The sequence below is a fragment of the Trachemys scripta genome, chromosome 4, assembly GCF_013100865.1.
Source record: "Trachemys scripta elegans isolate TJP31775 chromosome 4, CAS_Tse_1.0, whole genome shotgun sequence".
NCBI lineage: Eukaryota > Metazoa > Chordata > Testudines > Emydidae > Trachemys > Trachemys scripta.
The window spans coordinates 44,877,326-44,895,053 of NC_048301.1; the positions used below are offsets into that span (position 1 = coordinate 44,877,326).

General features: G+C 40.8%; 1 protein-coding gene across 5 annotated transcripts in view; it reads left to right on the plus strand.

Annotated features, from left to right (window-relative positions):
• The window catches only part of SLC25A21 (solute carrier family 25 member 21), a 369,071-nt gene that overhangs the window by 170,843 nt on the left and 180,500 nt on the right, over window positions 1-17,728 (plus strand). The window contains exon 1 of one of the 5 annotated variants that reach the window (XM_034768599.1): window positions 6,880-6,955. The exons of the other annotated variants lie outside the window; for them this stretch is intronic. Coding sequence (XP_034624490.1) covers window positions 6,901-6,955 — 55 coding nt within the window. The 5' untranslated portion in view covers window positions 6,880-6,900. Of the gene's footprint in view, window positions 1-6,879; window positions 6,956-17,728 lie in introns of those variants that run through there. 5 annotated transcript variants of the gene reach the window in all.

Below are 17,728 nucleotides of genomic sequence, written 5' to 3' on the forward strand. Positions count from 1 at the left end.
TTTTCTGAATGCACAAATTACTATGTTGTGGGTGCAAACGTGGGGAAATATTCTATTATGGAAAAATGTTTAAATCTCCGTTTCAGTTTACCTGTTCTCTCAATAGTAATTTGAGCCTTCAAAAGATGCCATTGCTTCTCTTTCACTTTCCTATCATATAATGCTGGAAGCTGTTTTGTAATAAGGGTCCAATCCGGCTTTGACTGGTGTTGGTAATGGAAGATTGGGCCCCAACTGCAATAGCTGTAGGGACGGAACCCATTTTTAGGTTATTTGCTACTTCATAGAAGAGCTGCTATAGTAAAGTGTCCCAGATGAGTGTTCTATGCATTAGCTTCTCCCCCAGATTGATATTTTTACATCAAAGTTTTTATTCTGTCCTTCAGGCATATTAGTCAGTGGTCAGACAAGATACAGAGTGGTCAAAGTCAGATATAGAGATGGGAGGAGGGAGAAGGAGAGAGCGGAAGCGTAGCAAAGGGAGAAAAGTTGGGGGAGCCAATTCTAATTTGAGGGGGGGAAAGAGAAAAGTGCCTGTAAGGTGTTCTCTGTTCACATTTCTCTTTTGTGGTACAGTATGTTAATGTCTAATGCAATACACTTTTTAGTTTTCAGGAGGTTTAAGAGGCATGACCACATGCTGAAAAACAGCCTCTAAAGTTGCACCTGCAAAAAAGCAAAAAAAAGAAAAAAAAAGACTCAATCAATGTATGCAAATGGCATATTAACTACAGTAGCTACAGTGAATTTCATCCCAAATGCCACTTCTACATACACTTTTTCTCTTGTGGTCAGAAATGAACTTGCAAGCAAAAATTTGGCTATAAATGTGTAGCGTCTTTGAGATTTCTATGTAAATTTGTAAGCTACTTGTGTATCAGAATTAGTTACAGCTCATTAAAAAATTCTACCAAGTAACGGATGGCTGGTACCACTCCATCATGCAACTCAGAGACATTGTTAGTGAAGCCCATAATGAGTGCCATAAAATAGAAAAAGCTATTTTTAAATGTTATTGCCTTATTTTCTTCCTCAGATGGTATTTATCTATCCTTACTGAGTGAAAGAAAAAGATCTACCTAAGGCATATTAATATGATGAAAAAAATAGATTTTTTTCCTGTTTATACAGAAATTCATTTTAAAATGTAGGACGCATCAGAATTAAGCATGAAATTAATGGGATGTGTCCTGTGGAACTACAAATTCACATATCTTGCGTTTAAAATACATGTTTATGTTTTGATTATTGTTTACAGTATATTGAATGATAATGTTACTAAACTGATCACTTAGGTTTTCACCTGAAACATACTGTTTGCCCACTATGTATATTCATCTAGACTCTAGGGACCAGAGTTCTAAATATGCTCAGCACCTATAATTAGGACAGATTTTCAAGAATTCAGCACCCACGAAGGAAAATATGGATACTTTTTTAGGTGCTTACTTGGGAATTGCTGGGTTCTGAACTCTTTTGAAAAGCTAGTCCTAGCTTCTTATTTAACATCATTAACAAATATATAGCAAATATATTTCCAAATTCCACTTGGAAAGCTAATACAGAGTACTGGTAATGGCTTAAAAAGCCTATCTGTTTAAAAGCCACGAAAACAGTATGAGAAGGCAAACATCAGGACAAGCGTAGGTAATAGTTTATGGTAGATGAAGGAAGGGTCTCATTGAAAAGCATTCCAATCCATTTAGTTCCTTCACAAGTCCTAATGAGATAATAACTCAAGTCAAAACTATTTGTTACTTTCAGGAAGTGCACCTCAGGTAAATGAAGAAATTATTTGAAGAAGGATCATAGTGGGTGGGGACTGTTTGTGATTCAGCTTGGTAAAGGCAGATGCGGATTTACTTCTGGTGTTTAGTGCCCCACTAGTATTGGTTCCCATTGATGTGACTATCTAGTCTTTATCTCATGTGATTCATGGCTTGTGAATTGAGAGGATGGAAAGCACTTAGAAACTGATACCACTGAGGCTGTAGCAGATAAAAATGTAATACCAGTAGCAGAAGGAATCCTGGAATGTCTCTTTAGAGTAAGCTGATGATAATGAACATTTGATGACTCCAAATTAAATAGCTCAATTCATAGTGTTTAAAATACTTTAACTTATTTAAATCAGCATGATTCTGTTGTGTTGAACTTCCAAACATCCTAAAAATGTAGTGGATGGGACAAACATATGTATGCAATGTGTAGTGGATGGGACAAACATATGTATGCAATGTATAGTTCTTGTAAAGATGAATGAAAACCAACTGGGAAATCTACATTTTTTTTTTTTTTTTTTTAGCACAGAAGTTACAAAGCCCTACCATTCCCTACATAGGCGGCTACTCCCAAATTGTACTCATGAAGCTTGTGATGCATATATTTCTGTTGGGGAAAAGCAGCTGAGGTTCTGCCCATACAAAGGACTTGTGCCTTTGCACTAGCTCCTTGCTCTTTCTAACATTTGCAGAAATAATGAGAAACGACATTGCAGCCCACAGGCAATTAGGGCCAAATATTTGCCCTTTACTTAAATGGCAGCCACATGCATGCATCTGAGGGCATTCTGTAATTCTGAGGGCATTCTGTAATTCGGCCCTTAGGAAGTATCTTTGCATACATGATAATGTTTGCAAAGATACTTCCTAAGGGCCGAATTACAGATACTTGTAAAAACATCAGTTTGTCACATTTTTGTCAAAGTCGGTGTGCAAAAGGAAAACATTGAATTAAATCATGAAACTGCCAGCAGTGAAACAATGACATTACAAACAACTGAAATAATATTCAGAAAGAGAAATGTACCACATGGTATTTGGCAGAATAGCGAGTGTGTGAGTTTTTATCCAATGGTAAACACTGGGTTCAATTAACAAAGCCTGTTTTCCAGGCTTTTATTTTTAACACTCCTAGATAACTTTAATGGACCTGTTCCATTAAAAATACTATTACAGAGCCTCTACACATTAGGGGGCTTTCATGTGGATCTTATTGCACCTGAAAAAATAGTTTAGTTTTCAGTTCTAAATATAGAGAGAACAGCATCAATGTTCACAGTGAATTTCCACAGTTTAACATACCAGGTGAGAAAGCTGCTCTTCAGAATGGTTGTCATATTAGTCAAGGGGGTGGGAGAGAAGGGGGCCTTCTAAAGTTGAACATTGCTTAACCATAGTCAGCGTTGGCAGGGGGCCAGTATAAATACAGTCTGTGGTAATGTAAAGGCCTGGGATAATCTAATAAGTGGCACTATGCTCATATGCTCAGGATTAGGAATCTTGACGAATCAACTAGAATATGCATATTTTAAACAAATATGTTTTGGGGGAACTACACAGTGTCTTATCTAATAAATGAGAAAAAATGACTGCAAATGAGGAAAAATTATGCCTTAAACTAAAAAGAAAAAAATAACAAATAGGGTACCAGATAGAGTGTAAAAGCTGAAATGGAGTAGTATTATTGTATGCAGTTGTTGTAGCCGTGTGGGTCCAAAGATATTAGAGAAACAAGGTGGGTGAGTTCAAAAGCTTGTCTCTCTCACCAACAGAAGCTGGTCCAATAAAAGATAGTACGTCACACACCTTATCTTTCTATTATCATAAATAATAATTACATTAATATCTAGAGACGCCAGTCAGGGATCAGTGACCCATTGTGTTAGATGAAAAATACATATGCAATAATATATGCAAAGAATCAGATCTTGGAGTAAAGAGCTTGCAATCTACAAAAAATGGCAAGATGCAGTAGGGGGATGGAAAAACAATAAACAGGTTGGGGTGGGGAGGAAGGGAGGGTGGGGAGCGATGAGCCACCAGCAAGGAGAGTCTGAGGCAGAGACCGCTACCCAGGCCCCATGTTTTTGCATGGACTAGCTGTATGCACAATGTGGCTCACCATCTGTCTAGCCAAAAGCACCTGGATGAATTCTGCAGGCATCATGGTAGAAACCATCCTCACACATGTTTTGCGATATCTGTCGCTCTTGTGTAGAAGGATTTTGTAGTGTACACATTATTTAGATTCTGGGAGGTCTGCTGAAGTGCCTCAAACCTAGGTCCACAGTAGCAGCCACGCAACAACCCTTCACTTGGCTGCCTGCTGACAACTGCTGACCTATGAAGCCCAGCCCCAGTTTGAGGCTCCACCCCCAGTGCTCCATTGGCAGGGTCCCAGAGCAGCCAATTGGCCCACTGGCCCTACTTAAGCCAGCAATGGGAACAGGAAGCTGTCTGAACAACTGGGATCCACCCTAGTCTGGACTGTGTACCTTGTAGTTCTCACTCCCCTGGCTTGACTTCCTGGCATTGAGTTCTGACTTGTAGTTCTGATCTCTGGTTTGTCTCCTGCCTCTGACCTCCTGGTTCTTGACCTGGCTGACTCCTGACTGTGGACTGCAACTCTGACCACTAGGTCTGGCTGCCTGTGACCTGGCCCTGACATTTCAGGCAATTTTATTGAGCTGAAATACCTAACAGTAACTGGGAAGGAAGTGAAAGAACACAATAACCCCCTGGTCTGACACACTTAGGAGAGTCGACCACTTCATTTTAATTCTCAGTACATTTGCTTAAGGGTATTTTTAAAAATCCAACCTCTAATGTAATTGCATATCTGTCTGTACAATATTACAGCTTTGTGATTGCTCTGAGGGAGAAGGAGAAATGGTGAGCAGAAGTCCAGTAGAGGTGGAGAAATATGCCAAAGCACGCCCTCACAGCAGGAAGCTCCTGCTGATGCAAGGAAGCTAAGACAGTAATTGGGAGGGTCTTTGAAAGCTGCTCTTTGCCCATATGCTTACTGTTGCTCCAATTTTGGCTCTAACCGTGACTGCAGGGAAGTATATATGGGAGAAAATCCCCCTTGTCTAGGGAACTCAGAGATAGCAGCAGTAGCCTGGTATAAATAGGCCAAGACACGGGATTTCGATTGATGTAAAAAAAAAATCATCTCAGAAATAAGACCAAAGAATCCAGATGCATTAGAAAGTTCTGAGAAGAGCTGGTTGGGAAATTTCCATTACAATGAAATACAGTGGCGGGCATATACGCACATGTTCATGATGATATATTCTGTTTTCCAGCCAGCTGTACAGCTGATGGGGAAATTTTCATTGGCATGATATTTTGTCCAAAAAATGGAAAAGCTGTTGAGGAACCTTTCTTTCCATTTTCCAACCAGCTCTAATAATCAACATCTAAAAAGAAGTTGGAAGGGGATTATAATGAAAATAGCATTGCAACCTTATCTGCAGCACATGACCCTATTTATATACACCTCTACTCCGATATAACGCGACCCGATATAACACAAAGTCAGATATAACAGGGTAAAGCAGTTCTCTGGGGCGGGGAGAGGGGGGAGCTGCGCACTCCGGCGGATCAAAGTAAGTTCGATATAACGCGGTTTCACCTATAACACGGTAAGATGTTTTGGCTCCTGAGGACAGCGTTGTATCGGGGTAGAGGTGTATAAAAATGTAATCATTTTATAACTTCTGGGGGATACTTTATTAACAATCCACCATTCTTTCATAAGTAGCTGTGGTGTCCATTCTTAGTCTGGAAAGTATTTGGCACAAGAGGGAATTGAAGGCAGAGGCTAGGATTTGGGGTAAGAGGGAATCAGTCTGGTTGAGTATGCAGGAGACGTATACAGGTGGGGGTGATATTAGTAGGTTCCTGGGTAGGTGCCATATTGCACTAGTTCAAACAGTGGCACGCCATGCTAACACTTCTACTTTGGCCTCAAAAGTTTCTGTCGTATTTAAGCTTTCATTTAAAAAAAATTAAGGCCAAGATTTTCAAGAGTGACTGGTAATGTTGAGTACCTCAATTTTGGAGTGCTAAGCTTGAGACACTAACAAAGGCCTGATTGAGGGCAGGTGCTCATCAATTCAGGTCTTTGAAGGAGTCTCAGATTGACCAATCAAAAATTGGGGCATCTAAAAATCACTAGTTACTTTTGAAAATCTTGGCTTATGTATCTAGCCCTTTAGGTTGCCAAATTACTGTTCTGGATGTGAACCAATACAGTGCTGGGCCTATAGCCAGATCAAAACAAAAGTAGACGGCCTAAATATTGATTGGAATTGAAGACCTAACACAGAACAGGCATGTTCCCATACCTCTCAATGTGGCAAGGCACAGATATGGGACACAATGTTTGACAAAGACCCAAAATGAGGAAGACAAAAAATTATTCATGCATGATATTTAATATGCTGTGGGATTCCTTCCCTTAGTGTAAGTAATTCTTTCTATAACCTCAGTTAAATGATTCTTTCTGAGGGAAATAATTTTCTACAATAAAAGTATGGGGCACCAAATGTGTGAAGACATAGGTAACTGGGAATAAAATGAATAGCACTCCTCAAAATGAGGGATATCTGTGAGGTATGATGGTTCTGCTGTGCTGGGCATGGGGTTGGGGAGAATAGGCTTCTGAGAGGGACACCACATGGAGGAGTTTGGCATGATAGAAGTAGGGCACATGACTGGCTTATAGATCCACTGCTGCATGAATCCTCAGACCTAAATTTTATAATGGATTCCAAGGAGTCCGCTGCTGCTGAAGCAGTCTTAGAGGCAGAAGAGAGACTGTCCAAGTGGTCCATGCTTATCCACCAGTTCTGGGGATGGATTTTCCTTCAAAGCCTCTTAGTTCCTCCACAGAAATTGCATCTGTTTACATGGGGTTCAGCACTGGTCCTGAGAGAGATTCTTCTCAATTGGACATTGACTCTGAAACCTAATAATGGTAATGTCAAGTGAGCATTCTTAATTATCTCATGCAGAAACATCCAGCTGTGAGCAGAGTAAGAATTGTTGGGAGAGCTGAACGGGAATATCACCATTTCTCTCTTCCCTCTGCTGGTCCTGGGTGAGGAAGGTGATGAGGAGAAGCAGAAAAAAGAACCTGTGCAGAAGTGTTGAAGCTGGTGATAGTTGTAAGGATTACAAAATGCACTTTACTTTAGGGGGGCAAAGGAGTTGTTTGGTTAAAAAATAACATTTTTATTGGGTATTTAGCTACTTATTTTAACCCTCTTCTGGCTGAATGATGCTGATTATTCTTCATCACAGTACTAGTCTGTTCCTGCAGATAAATTCTTATTTGAACAGTTCAGAAAACTGTCACACTTTCCCCAGACCAATTTTTAATCAGAAAAGGGGTGCTTTCCAGAATAGGCATCTTATTTGCCTGAGTTGTACTCTGATTGACTAACCAGATGCAGAGTCACAGACATTAGTGTTTAACAGAGCAGAGCAGTTCAGTGTTCTCCATTGGGTTCCACAATAGGAAACCAAACAAAAATCACAATTTAACCGGGTGTGAATTAATGGTTCCACAACACACATCTATGTGTATCTATAGATATACCTATATATCTGTGCATACAATAAAAAATGTCTGTAGGAACACATACAGATGTGTCCTGTCAACTACAAGTCGCAAATTTCCAAGCTGTCCTACAACTCACTAATGCAATATTACCTCCTTATGGATTACGGTTCAGGAGGATAGGACTCTGATCTTCAAGAGGCCTTTTATGATTCCTGACAGAACTAATTCTCAGGGTCAACTAGAGAAACATGTTGTCACTTTGTGCTCATACAATGCACCAAAGGGTGAGAACTCATACCCTAAGGCTTAAACAAATTAAATGAACTGTTAATTATAGTTTCTGCAGTCTACTTTCCCTGAGAACTCCCCCTTTTCTCAACTCAGATTATTTCCTAAATATTCTCTTAATTGTATTGAATAGCATAAAGCTGTTTCCAAATGAAAAGATGTTTTCCTTATTTTCCTCCTTTATGCCTTTTTAAGGATGTTTACAATGCTTCCATGTATCTTCCTTTATCTCTCCCTCTCTACCCTGTAATAATCTGGTTTTCTTTGCAATACACCCAGTTCCAGTGCAGAGGTAGAAGAACCTAGATACTACAATGGCAGGAAAACACTCTCCTCCCTGGCTTCTACTCCCCAGCTTTCCAGCTAAGTCTGCCAGTTTGGGGTATTTTTCTTAAAATCCCAGGTGCTGTTGTCATTGGACTACATGAGAATCTCACCTTTCATTTTTTTTTAAATGTATGTTTCTTGTCCTCATGATTGTACAGAAAAGATTGAAAACATGAACATTAGAGGCTCAAAAAGCATAAAGAATCGGAAAGTAGTAATTGCTATAGTGAGTCAGGCTCAAATTCCATCTAATCCAGTATCCAGTCTCTGACAGTGGCCAATACCAGCTGCTTCAGAGGAAGGTGTAAGAATCCCACAGTGGGTAGATGTGGGATAATCTTCCCCCCACACTGGGTCTCATCCTGATCTCTAATAATTAGAGACTGGCTGGATCCCTGAAGCACGAGGTTTAATATCCCTTCTAAAAACAGTGTTATCGTTAACTGTAACTCTGGATTTTATTGTCATCCATATAAATGTGCAATCCTTTCCTTTTGCTTGCCAAGGGGGATATACTCCCTCTCCCTGTGTGTGGTGGAAAGTGGATCCAAATCCCAGATAGCCTGTAGAAAACAGCGGAGGTAGGAGGGCTAATGGCTGTTATGCAGCATCATCCTCCCCATCATGTAGCCATCTCTTGTTGGCAGCAGCTATTCTGGAACTCATCCTCTTGTGGCTGGAAGAAACATTGGGCGGGGAAGAGTCAGGGAAACACTTACTCAATATAAATGTTCCCCTTGAACTTCAGATCAACTTTTGATGCTTTTATCATCATTAGTTACTGCTGCCCCAAACAGCAGTAACTTCCCCTGTGGCGGCATGTGCCCAGAGTGGGGACCAGATACCAAAATGTTATCAGAAGGTGGAAGTGTGGGCCAAGACAGTTGTAGAGTGAGTCTCCAGTCATGCAGAAGGCCAGGGATCTGTGAGGCTGTCTCTTACCAACTTGGACCTGCCTAAATTTTGCAGGCCAGTTCACTGCCATCTTGAGAACTGTATCGTTGCAGGCTCTGCCTCCTTGAGGATATAATAAAGATGAGGCCCAGAAACTATGGAACTATGTTTTCTTGTCCATGTCTTTAATAAGATAATTTAACCCTGACTTACTATGTTGATAAAGAATCTGTCCTGTGGTTGATTTTTTTCTGCTAAGCAGCTTTTCATTTGCATGTGTCTCATTTATTATAAGGAATCACGTATAATAATATGCAGCTGCTGATCAGTTCTAAATCTGTATGAATACTTTTGTATACCTGTTCTGTTCTCTGTATTCAGAGAGTACATCTACGCCTCAATAAAATACCTGATGCATGGCTGTGGTGGCCAGGGTCAGTGGACTTGGGCTCGCAGGGCTCAGGCTGTGGGGCTAAATATTGCTGTATAGATGTTTGGGCTTGGGCTGAAGCCCAGGTGCCGAAACCTGGGTGGGTCTCAGAGCCCGGGGTCCAGCCCAAGCCCAATCATCTATAGTGCCATTTTTAGCCCTGTATCCTGAGTCCAAGTCAATTGGCCCAGGTTCTGAGACTCAGCGCAGCAGATTTTTTATTGCAGCATAGACATACCCAGAGGCATTATCTTATGGAAAATGTTGATGCATGTTAATTATGGATAAAACTTTGACTAGTGTGGAGGAGTGAGAATCAAGGAGATGGTGGCAGCTTCCTGATCCCATGTGTCCCAGCCCCAGTGTAAATTAGAGTTGCTGAGGAGCACCTCTAACTTACACCACAGATATAAGGTCCCTCTGTGATGTTAAACTGATGAAAGATTGGGTTCGGAAGAGCTCCATTCTGCTCTACCTCTCTTCACCCCAGTATGCCCTCACACAACATTTCCCTCCCCACACACCAAGGGAAGAGGGAACAGTTGGTGCAACCACCTCTACCAATGGGTGCAGGGGAATCCTGCTGGCGATTTGTGGGCAGTTTTGTCCATTTTGCGCAGCTTAGGCAAATTTTGCTTAAGAATCTGGTCCTATATCTAGCATATTGACAGACACAAAGCCTGGTGATCTTTATTCTCACCACACATTGCCATGGGGGGTTGTGCCTATGCTGAGGTCCATTCATTAAAAAAAAATGGCAGAAGAGGAAGGTGTGGGCCAGGATAGGTCTAGAAGGAGGTATATTAAAATTGTTTTCAACCATATATCCTATACCACTTTTTTACCTGACTGAGTTCTAAAGAGAAAAAGTTGAAGTGAGCAATCAAGAAGGAAGTTCTGGAGACTCTACAATAGAAGTATTTATAGTGTATCTGTAATAACTGAAGATGACATTAAAATAGTTGTAATTTCACTTACTGAGAGGATTCTAGAGGCTTAAAGATTTGGTGGTAGCTTTCTAGAAAGATGAACTTTTGGTTCATTATTTAACTTTTAAGTAGTATATTATCTTTTAGGTAATCTCTACCTTATTCTAACTACGTTATATTTTTATTTTCACTAATAAAATATAAGACTTCTTGGATGGAAATATATTTTCCATAAATGATATGTAAGTTTGTTTTGATGATATGTATGTTTGGACTCAAGTACCATCCACTTGAAAAGGTAATGAAACATATAAATCAATTGTTTCATCTAAAAATATTCTACATAAATGATTTAATAGCTATTTTTGACATATTAAGTATTTTGGCATATTAGAAACTAAGTAAAATATATTCTGCTTTCAAGCTGTCTGTGCAAAAGTTGTAAGAGGAAGTTTCAGATGAAGGGATAGAGGGAAGTTTTCGTATCTGTCTGTCCATCTATCTGTCCTAGGCATTTGTACTGTGCTCACACTATATTAGCTGAAATGCAGACTTCTGTATATAGTTCCTTTCAGTATAAATTCCTTCATAAAGTGCTCGAGATACACCTACTATACTTTTCCTAATCCAAAAATGCTGCCACCTCGAGAATAGAATACAGCAGTCAAATGCACAGCTGACCCCTCACCACAGTGCAAAACAGTGGGTCGGGGAGAAGGTACATTTCGCCCCGGGCAAGCCATTGTTTGTGTGGAGACAGCCATAGGATGTGTAATGTCCAGAAACAGCAGAAAAATCTTGGTTATCAGATACAAAATAAAGACTGTTTCTGCAACCTGCAAGAGCTATTCAATTTGTGTTTAGTTTTGGCTGGCTAGGTAAGAAAGATGCATAGAATTGTTTCTGTTTTTTGACTAGATGAGAGAGAATTTCTGTTGAAGAGATTTAATGCATGTGAATCTAAAAAACAGTTTCTGTGAATACTCACATATGCAACTTTTAGAAGTTGCATTCTACAAACCTTTATGCCAGTAAAACTATTGTTTGAATGTTTGCAGAAGGTGAATCCGAAAAGACTAATTGTAACCCACTGGTCAGTGTTTGCTGCGAGTTCGCCTCTGTGCCCAGTTTACAACTTCTAGCTAGAGAGGTTGGCTTTTTGGCTTAAGAGGTAGCCATTTGCACTTTTAGCTATAGAAGTCCCTGTTCAGTGCCCAATATTGACCAAGGTGGCAATTGTCCCAAAAGTAGGGCTGGGCTGAGATTTGAACTAATTTGGTTAAAATAAGTATTTTATAGGTCTAAACCTGTAGTTTTCTTGCATTTCAGCTTTAAACCTTAAACTATCAGGTATTAGGCACTTATATTCTGCTCTTATAACTAGGGCCCTATCGAATTCACAGTTCATTTTGGTAAATTTCACAATCATAGCATTAAAAAAATCTTGAATTTCATGGTTTGAGATATTTAAATCTTAAATTTCAGTGTTGTAACTATGGGGGTCCCGACCCAAAAGAGGGTCAGGCCGGGAGTCACATGATTATTGTAGGGGGCATCGCAGAATTGCCACCCTTGCTTCTGCGCTGCTTTCAGAGCTGGGTGGCTGGAGTGTGGCAACTGCTGGCCAGGAACGCTGCTCTGAAGGCAGTGCCACCGCCAATAGCAGCGGAGAAGTAAGGGTGGCAATACCATACCATGCCACCCTTACTTTTGCGCTGCTGCTGGCGGCGGTGCTGCCTTCTGGGCTGGGTGCCTGGCCACCAGTCACCACTATCTGGCTGCCCAGCAATGAAGGCAGCGCAGAAGTAAGGGTGGCAATACTGTGGCCCCCTTCAATGGCCAGATTTCACAGGGGAGACCAGATTTCATGGTCAGTGATGTGTTTTTCACGGCTGTCAATTTAGTAGGGCCCTACTTATAACAGATTAATATATTAGTTGCAAGCTACAGTCTGCTACAGCTAATGGCAACAGTGCCTACACGTTTTAGCTCAAGCTGTGGTGACTCATGCTTTTAATTCTGGAGATCCCCAGTTCATACCCTGATGCCAGCCAGCACATAAACATGGTTGAAACAAATTAACTTAAAAATTAAATATTGTTATTTAGTTAGTTTTGGGTAGTATCCAAAATGTGCTAAGTACTTTCCAAAGCACTTGGAGTTGCAGCTAGCAAGAGATGTTAAGAGTAATAAGAGTGTTTCTTCAGGTATGTTAGCAACAAGAAGAAAGTCAAGGAAAGTGTAGGCCCCTTACTGAATGAGGGAGGCAACCTAGTGACAGAGGATGTGGAAAAAGCTAATGTACTCAATGCTTTTTTTTTGCCTCTGTCTTCACAAACAAGGTCAGCTCCCAGACTGCTGGGCAGCACCGTATGGGGAGGAGGTGACCAGCCCTCGGTGGAGAAAGAAGTGGTTCGGGACTATTTAGAAAAACTGGATGAGCACAAATCCATGGGGCTGGATGCGCTGCATCCGAGGGTGCTAAAGGAGTTGGCGGATGTGATTGTGGAGCCATTGGCCATCATCTTTGAAAACTCATGGCGATCGGGGGAGGTCCCGGATGACTGGAAAAAGGCTAATGTAGTGCCCATCTTTAAAAAAGGGAAGAAGGAGGATCCGGGGAACTACAGGCCAGTCAGCCTCACCTCAGTCCCTGGAAAAATCATGGAGCAGGTCCTCAAGGAATCAATTATGAAACACTTAGAGGAGAGGAAAGTGATCAGGAACAGTCAGCATGGATTCACCAAGGGGAAGTCGTGCCTGACTAACCTAATTGCCTTCTATGGTGAGATAACTGGGTCTGTGGATGAGGGGAAAGCAGTGGATGTGTTATTCCTTGACGTTAGCAAAGCTTTTGATACAGTCTCCCACAGTATTCTTGCCGCCAAGTTAAAGAAGTATGGGCTGGATGAATGGACTGTAAGGTGGATAGAAAGCTGGCTAGATCGTCAGACTCAATGGGTAGTGATCAATGACTCCATGTCTAGTTGGCAGCCGGTTTCAAGCGGAGTGCTCCAAGGGTCGGTCCTGGGGCCGGTTTTGTTTAATATCTTTATTAATGATCTGGAGGATGGTGTGGACTGCACTCTCAGCAAGTTTGCAGATGACACTAAACTGGGAGGCGTGGTAGATACACTGGAGGGTAGGGATCGGATACAGAGGGACCTAGACAAATTAGTGGATTGGGCCAAAAAGAACCTGATGAGGTTCAACAAAGACAAGTGCAGAGTCCTGCACTTAGGACGGAAGAATCCTATGCACTGCTACAGATTAGGGACCGAATGGCTAGGTAGCAGTTCTGCAGAAAAGGACCTAGGGGTTACAGTGAACAAGAAGCTGGATATGAGTCAACAGTGTGCTCTTGTTGCCAAGAAGGCTAACGGCATTTTGGGCTGTATAAGTAGGGGCATTGCCAGCAGATCGAGGAACGTGATCGTTCCCCTTTATTCGACATTGGTGAGTCCTCATCTGGAGTACTGTGTCCAGTTTTGGGGCCCACACTACAAGAAGGATGTGGAAAAATTGGAAAGAGTCCAGAGGAGGGCAACAAAAATGATTAGGGGTCTGGAGCACATGACTTATGAGGAGAGGTTGAGGGAACTGGGATTGTTTAGTCTCCAGAAGAGAAGAATGAGGGGGGATTTGATAGCTGCTTTCAACTGCCTGAAGGGGGTTCCAAAGAGGATGGAGCTCGGCTGTTGTCAGTGGTGGCAGATGACAGAACAAGGAACAATGGTCTCAAGTTGCAGTGGGGGAGGTCTAGGTTGGATATTAGGAAACACTATTTCACTAGGAGGGTGGTGAAGCACTGGAATTCATTACCTAGGGAGGTGGTGGAATCTCCTTCCTTGGAGGTTTTTAAGGCCCAGCTTGACAAAGCCCTGGCTGGGATGATTTAGTTGGGAATTGATCCTGCTTTGAGCAGGGGGTTGGACTAGATGACCTCCTGAGGTTCCTTCCAACCCTGATATTCTATGATTCAAAGACAAAGAAAGATATGGTCATTACACCCCAAAAACTGCAGTCTAAAAAGACAAAAAAGATGGACATTTGCTGTGTTGTTGTAGCTGTGTTGGACTTAGGATATTAGCGAGAAGAGGTGGGTGAGGTAATAGCTTTTATTGGACCAACCTCTGTTGGTGAGAGGGACTAAGTCCTGAAGAAGAGCTCTGTGTAAGCTTGAAAGTTTGTCTCTTTCACCAACAGATGAAAGATATTATCTCACGACTTTGTCTCTCTGAAGAAAGATGAAGGAGGGCAAAAGGGAGATATATAGAGGCAAAGTGATCAGGGTGGTGATAGCTATGCATCATATTGCATCATTTAAAATAAAACTTATCCTCGCTGCCTTTCTACATAATTGTTTGAGTTCTATTTATTTCTAGTTCTATATACACAATCCCTAACTCCATTCTAGAGATACATTTGAATTCACACATGCATCTCTTCTATAAACCAATCCTTACCCTTTTTTATAGAGATGTAGTAAGTTATGAGGATGGGAAAGTTTGCCTGAGCATTATTAGTTCCTTGATATAATCTCCTTAACAAGATTATTCCTCAGCTGTGTACTTAAGGAACTCACCTATATCTCTGTCTTTGATTTACCTTTACATGGATGGGCCCCAAAATCCTGCCAGTTTCACCAGGCTTAGTTACCATACTGTTGTTAGGGTGACCAGACGTCCCGATTTTATAGGGACAATCCTGATATTTGGGGCTTTTTCTTATATAGGCACCTATTAGCCCCCGCCTGCCCCGCCCCCTGCATCCCTGTCCCGATTTTTCACACTTGCTATCTGGTTACCTTAACTGTTGTTGAAAATAAAATCTTATGTCAAAGAAGGAGAGTTAAATAAATAAATAAATAGAATTATGTGTTTTACCCTTAAAAGGCAGATCTGAAAAAGATCTGTACAATATCCCTTACAGAAAGTTAACTGTTTTTCATTAAATCAGTAAAGCTATGTGATAGGTCAGTTTGTTTTCACAGTTTGTGTATCTGCTCTTTTAAAATGAATATAAGAATTATAAGAATATAAGATTTGGCTTATATAAACAGAATGCAGTTTCCATGAACTTTACAATGTTACTTATGACCTAAAATAGTTTTCTGCATAATATCACTTTAAAATATGGTATTCAGCCATGGTAATCCCCAGAATTAAATTTAAGGTTGAGCTAATCTTCATTAGATAATTTCCCGATCTAGAACTAAAGCCCTGTCTACACCATAAATTTTACATGCATTTGTAACCGTTTAGGGACGTGGCTCTAAAAATGATCCAGCATAGTTAATACACTTCTGTACCCTCTTTCCCCTTTGTGAGGGGGAGGATGCTAGGTCTCAGAGACAGCGGAGTCCTGAGGGGTAGGCTGAGGAGAGCGTACGCCGAGTTACAGGTTATCTGGTAAGAAGCCCCGCAATCCTTGGACTAGTTATGGGTTATGTGGTAAGGAACCCCGTAATCCCTGCATTGGGACCCATTAAATGTCTGGTATAGAATAGTATGGATGATGGGTGGATAGTGCCCCTCCCCTATGCTAAAGTTTAATAAAAGTTGTGGCCTGCTGCTTAATTCCATGCGTGTGTCTATCCTCATTTCGCCACGGTGTCCGCATCAATTGTGTTTGTCATAATTGGTCAGATGAATATGCCACAATCTAGTTACAATAATACAATTGTACTTACAGGGTAGATGGGCCCTAATGTTACTTTGATGTGTGGCACTGCCCATAGATACTGTGTCAGTACCTCCACAATAGGTGTTTCAGTGCGTCTATGAACTGCCCCATGCCTGGCAGTTCTGGTACCTCCTCTGTCACCACCAATGACTTGTGTGCCTTTCCATTGTTTGGCTACACTGTCAGTGGTGCAGGAGTGATAAATACAATGCTCTTTCTGCAATGTTTAGACCACTTCTCTTATAAGGTCCTCTGCCACTTCCAGAAGTGCTGGTCCATCTGGATCCTTTTCCTGAGGCACAAACAATGGTTGAGTTCTCTGAGTCTACCTCCTGGTCCCAGGATGGAGTCTCAGATTCTGTGATCAGTGGTAGCCTGCCTTCTGATGCCACTATATTCATTGCAGTCTGATGACTGGATATCTCCCATAGGCTATCGTAAGGACCTGTAGCTTATTGCAAAATAAGTAGCTGGGAGATCATATAGCTGATGAAGGCACAGAAAGGAGGCTATGAGCACATTGAACATGTGATACGAAGCATGCAAGTAAGAGAGGAAGAAGGAATAGATGTTTCAGTGGAACAAGGAACCAAAAATCTGTCTACACTGGAAAATAGCCAACCCTAACTTTATGACCGGGTTTGGCCTAAAATGCGTTGAAGACCTGTGCTTCATATGGTGCCCCAGGCACAAGCTCCTTAATTGATTTCTAGAAAATCAGTTTTGAGAATAGAATTGGTGTTCAAAATGCCAGAAAGTCTATACATACAGTGTTTTAATATACCCAAAATGATGCCTCTTTTCACTTGATTTGGTCAATTCTAATAAATACGCTAGATAGCAGATTGATAATTTGTAGAATCAAGATCACATACAAAATAAGGAATATTAGAAGGTGCTCCTTAAAGACCTGATTAGGCTTTGTGCCTGTACGTAGGCACATGTATAAGTTTAAGCATATGAGTATTCCCATTGCCTTCAATATAACAATTCTCTTGCTTACAATTACGCATTTTCTTGAAGGACCTTACTCAATCAGGGCCCATGGTTTCTGACATATGGCACTTTGACTTCAGTATTGATTAGCCATCGATCTATAGTAAAATTACCGATTTAAGGGGATTAATCCCTGGTAATTTCTGTTTATCCAAATCTAAATGTGAAAATCTGAAAGACTAATTTATGTCCAATTTTAAAGAATGCAATCAAATAGCAACCAGCAGTTGAATGAAAATAATTCATTCAGAAGCCTGGGAGTCAGAGTCTGAAGCTGCTTATACAAGTTTTTTAATGTCAAACCATTATATGATGACTTGGTAAACTCATAAGCTGTTGGTCATTACTAACTATAAAAGAGAACTTTACAAGAAATGTTAGATCAGCTATAAACGTCTGTAATAGGTATGTGAAATTTGTTAAATCCAGATCCCTGGTAGGTTGGTTGCACAAATATGCATTTGATATTGTTTAGGGACTGAACTGTAATTAATTCATCATGCTTTTGGATTTGTAAAGTAGGACTATCATGGGCCTGTTCAAGTCTTACATTATTTTTAACTTATATTCATAGAGAAGTGACCCTATGGTATCCATAGATCTAAAACTGATTGGAAACTATAAATAATTATTATCCTCATATTCATATTTCTTTTACATTGGAATACACCAGGTTTTGTGCTGGTTTAATAAACTCTCAAATGTAGACGATGTTAATACTGGCCTCATTAGCATACACATGTTTGGCCCATCTCTAGTTTCTGAGTCCATTAGTCCAAATCAGGACAAAACATAGCACCTGTTTTTTAAAAGCATTTCTTTGGTT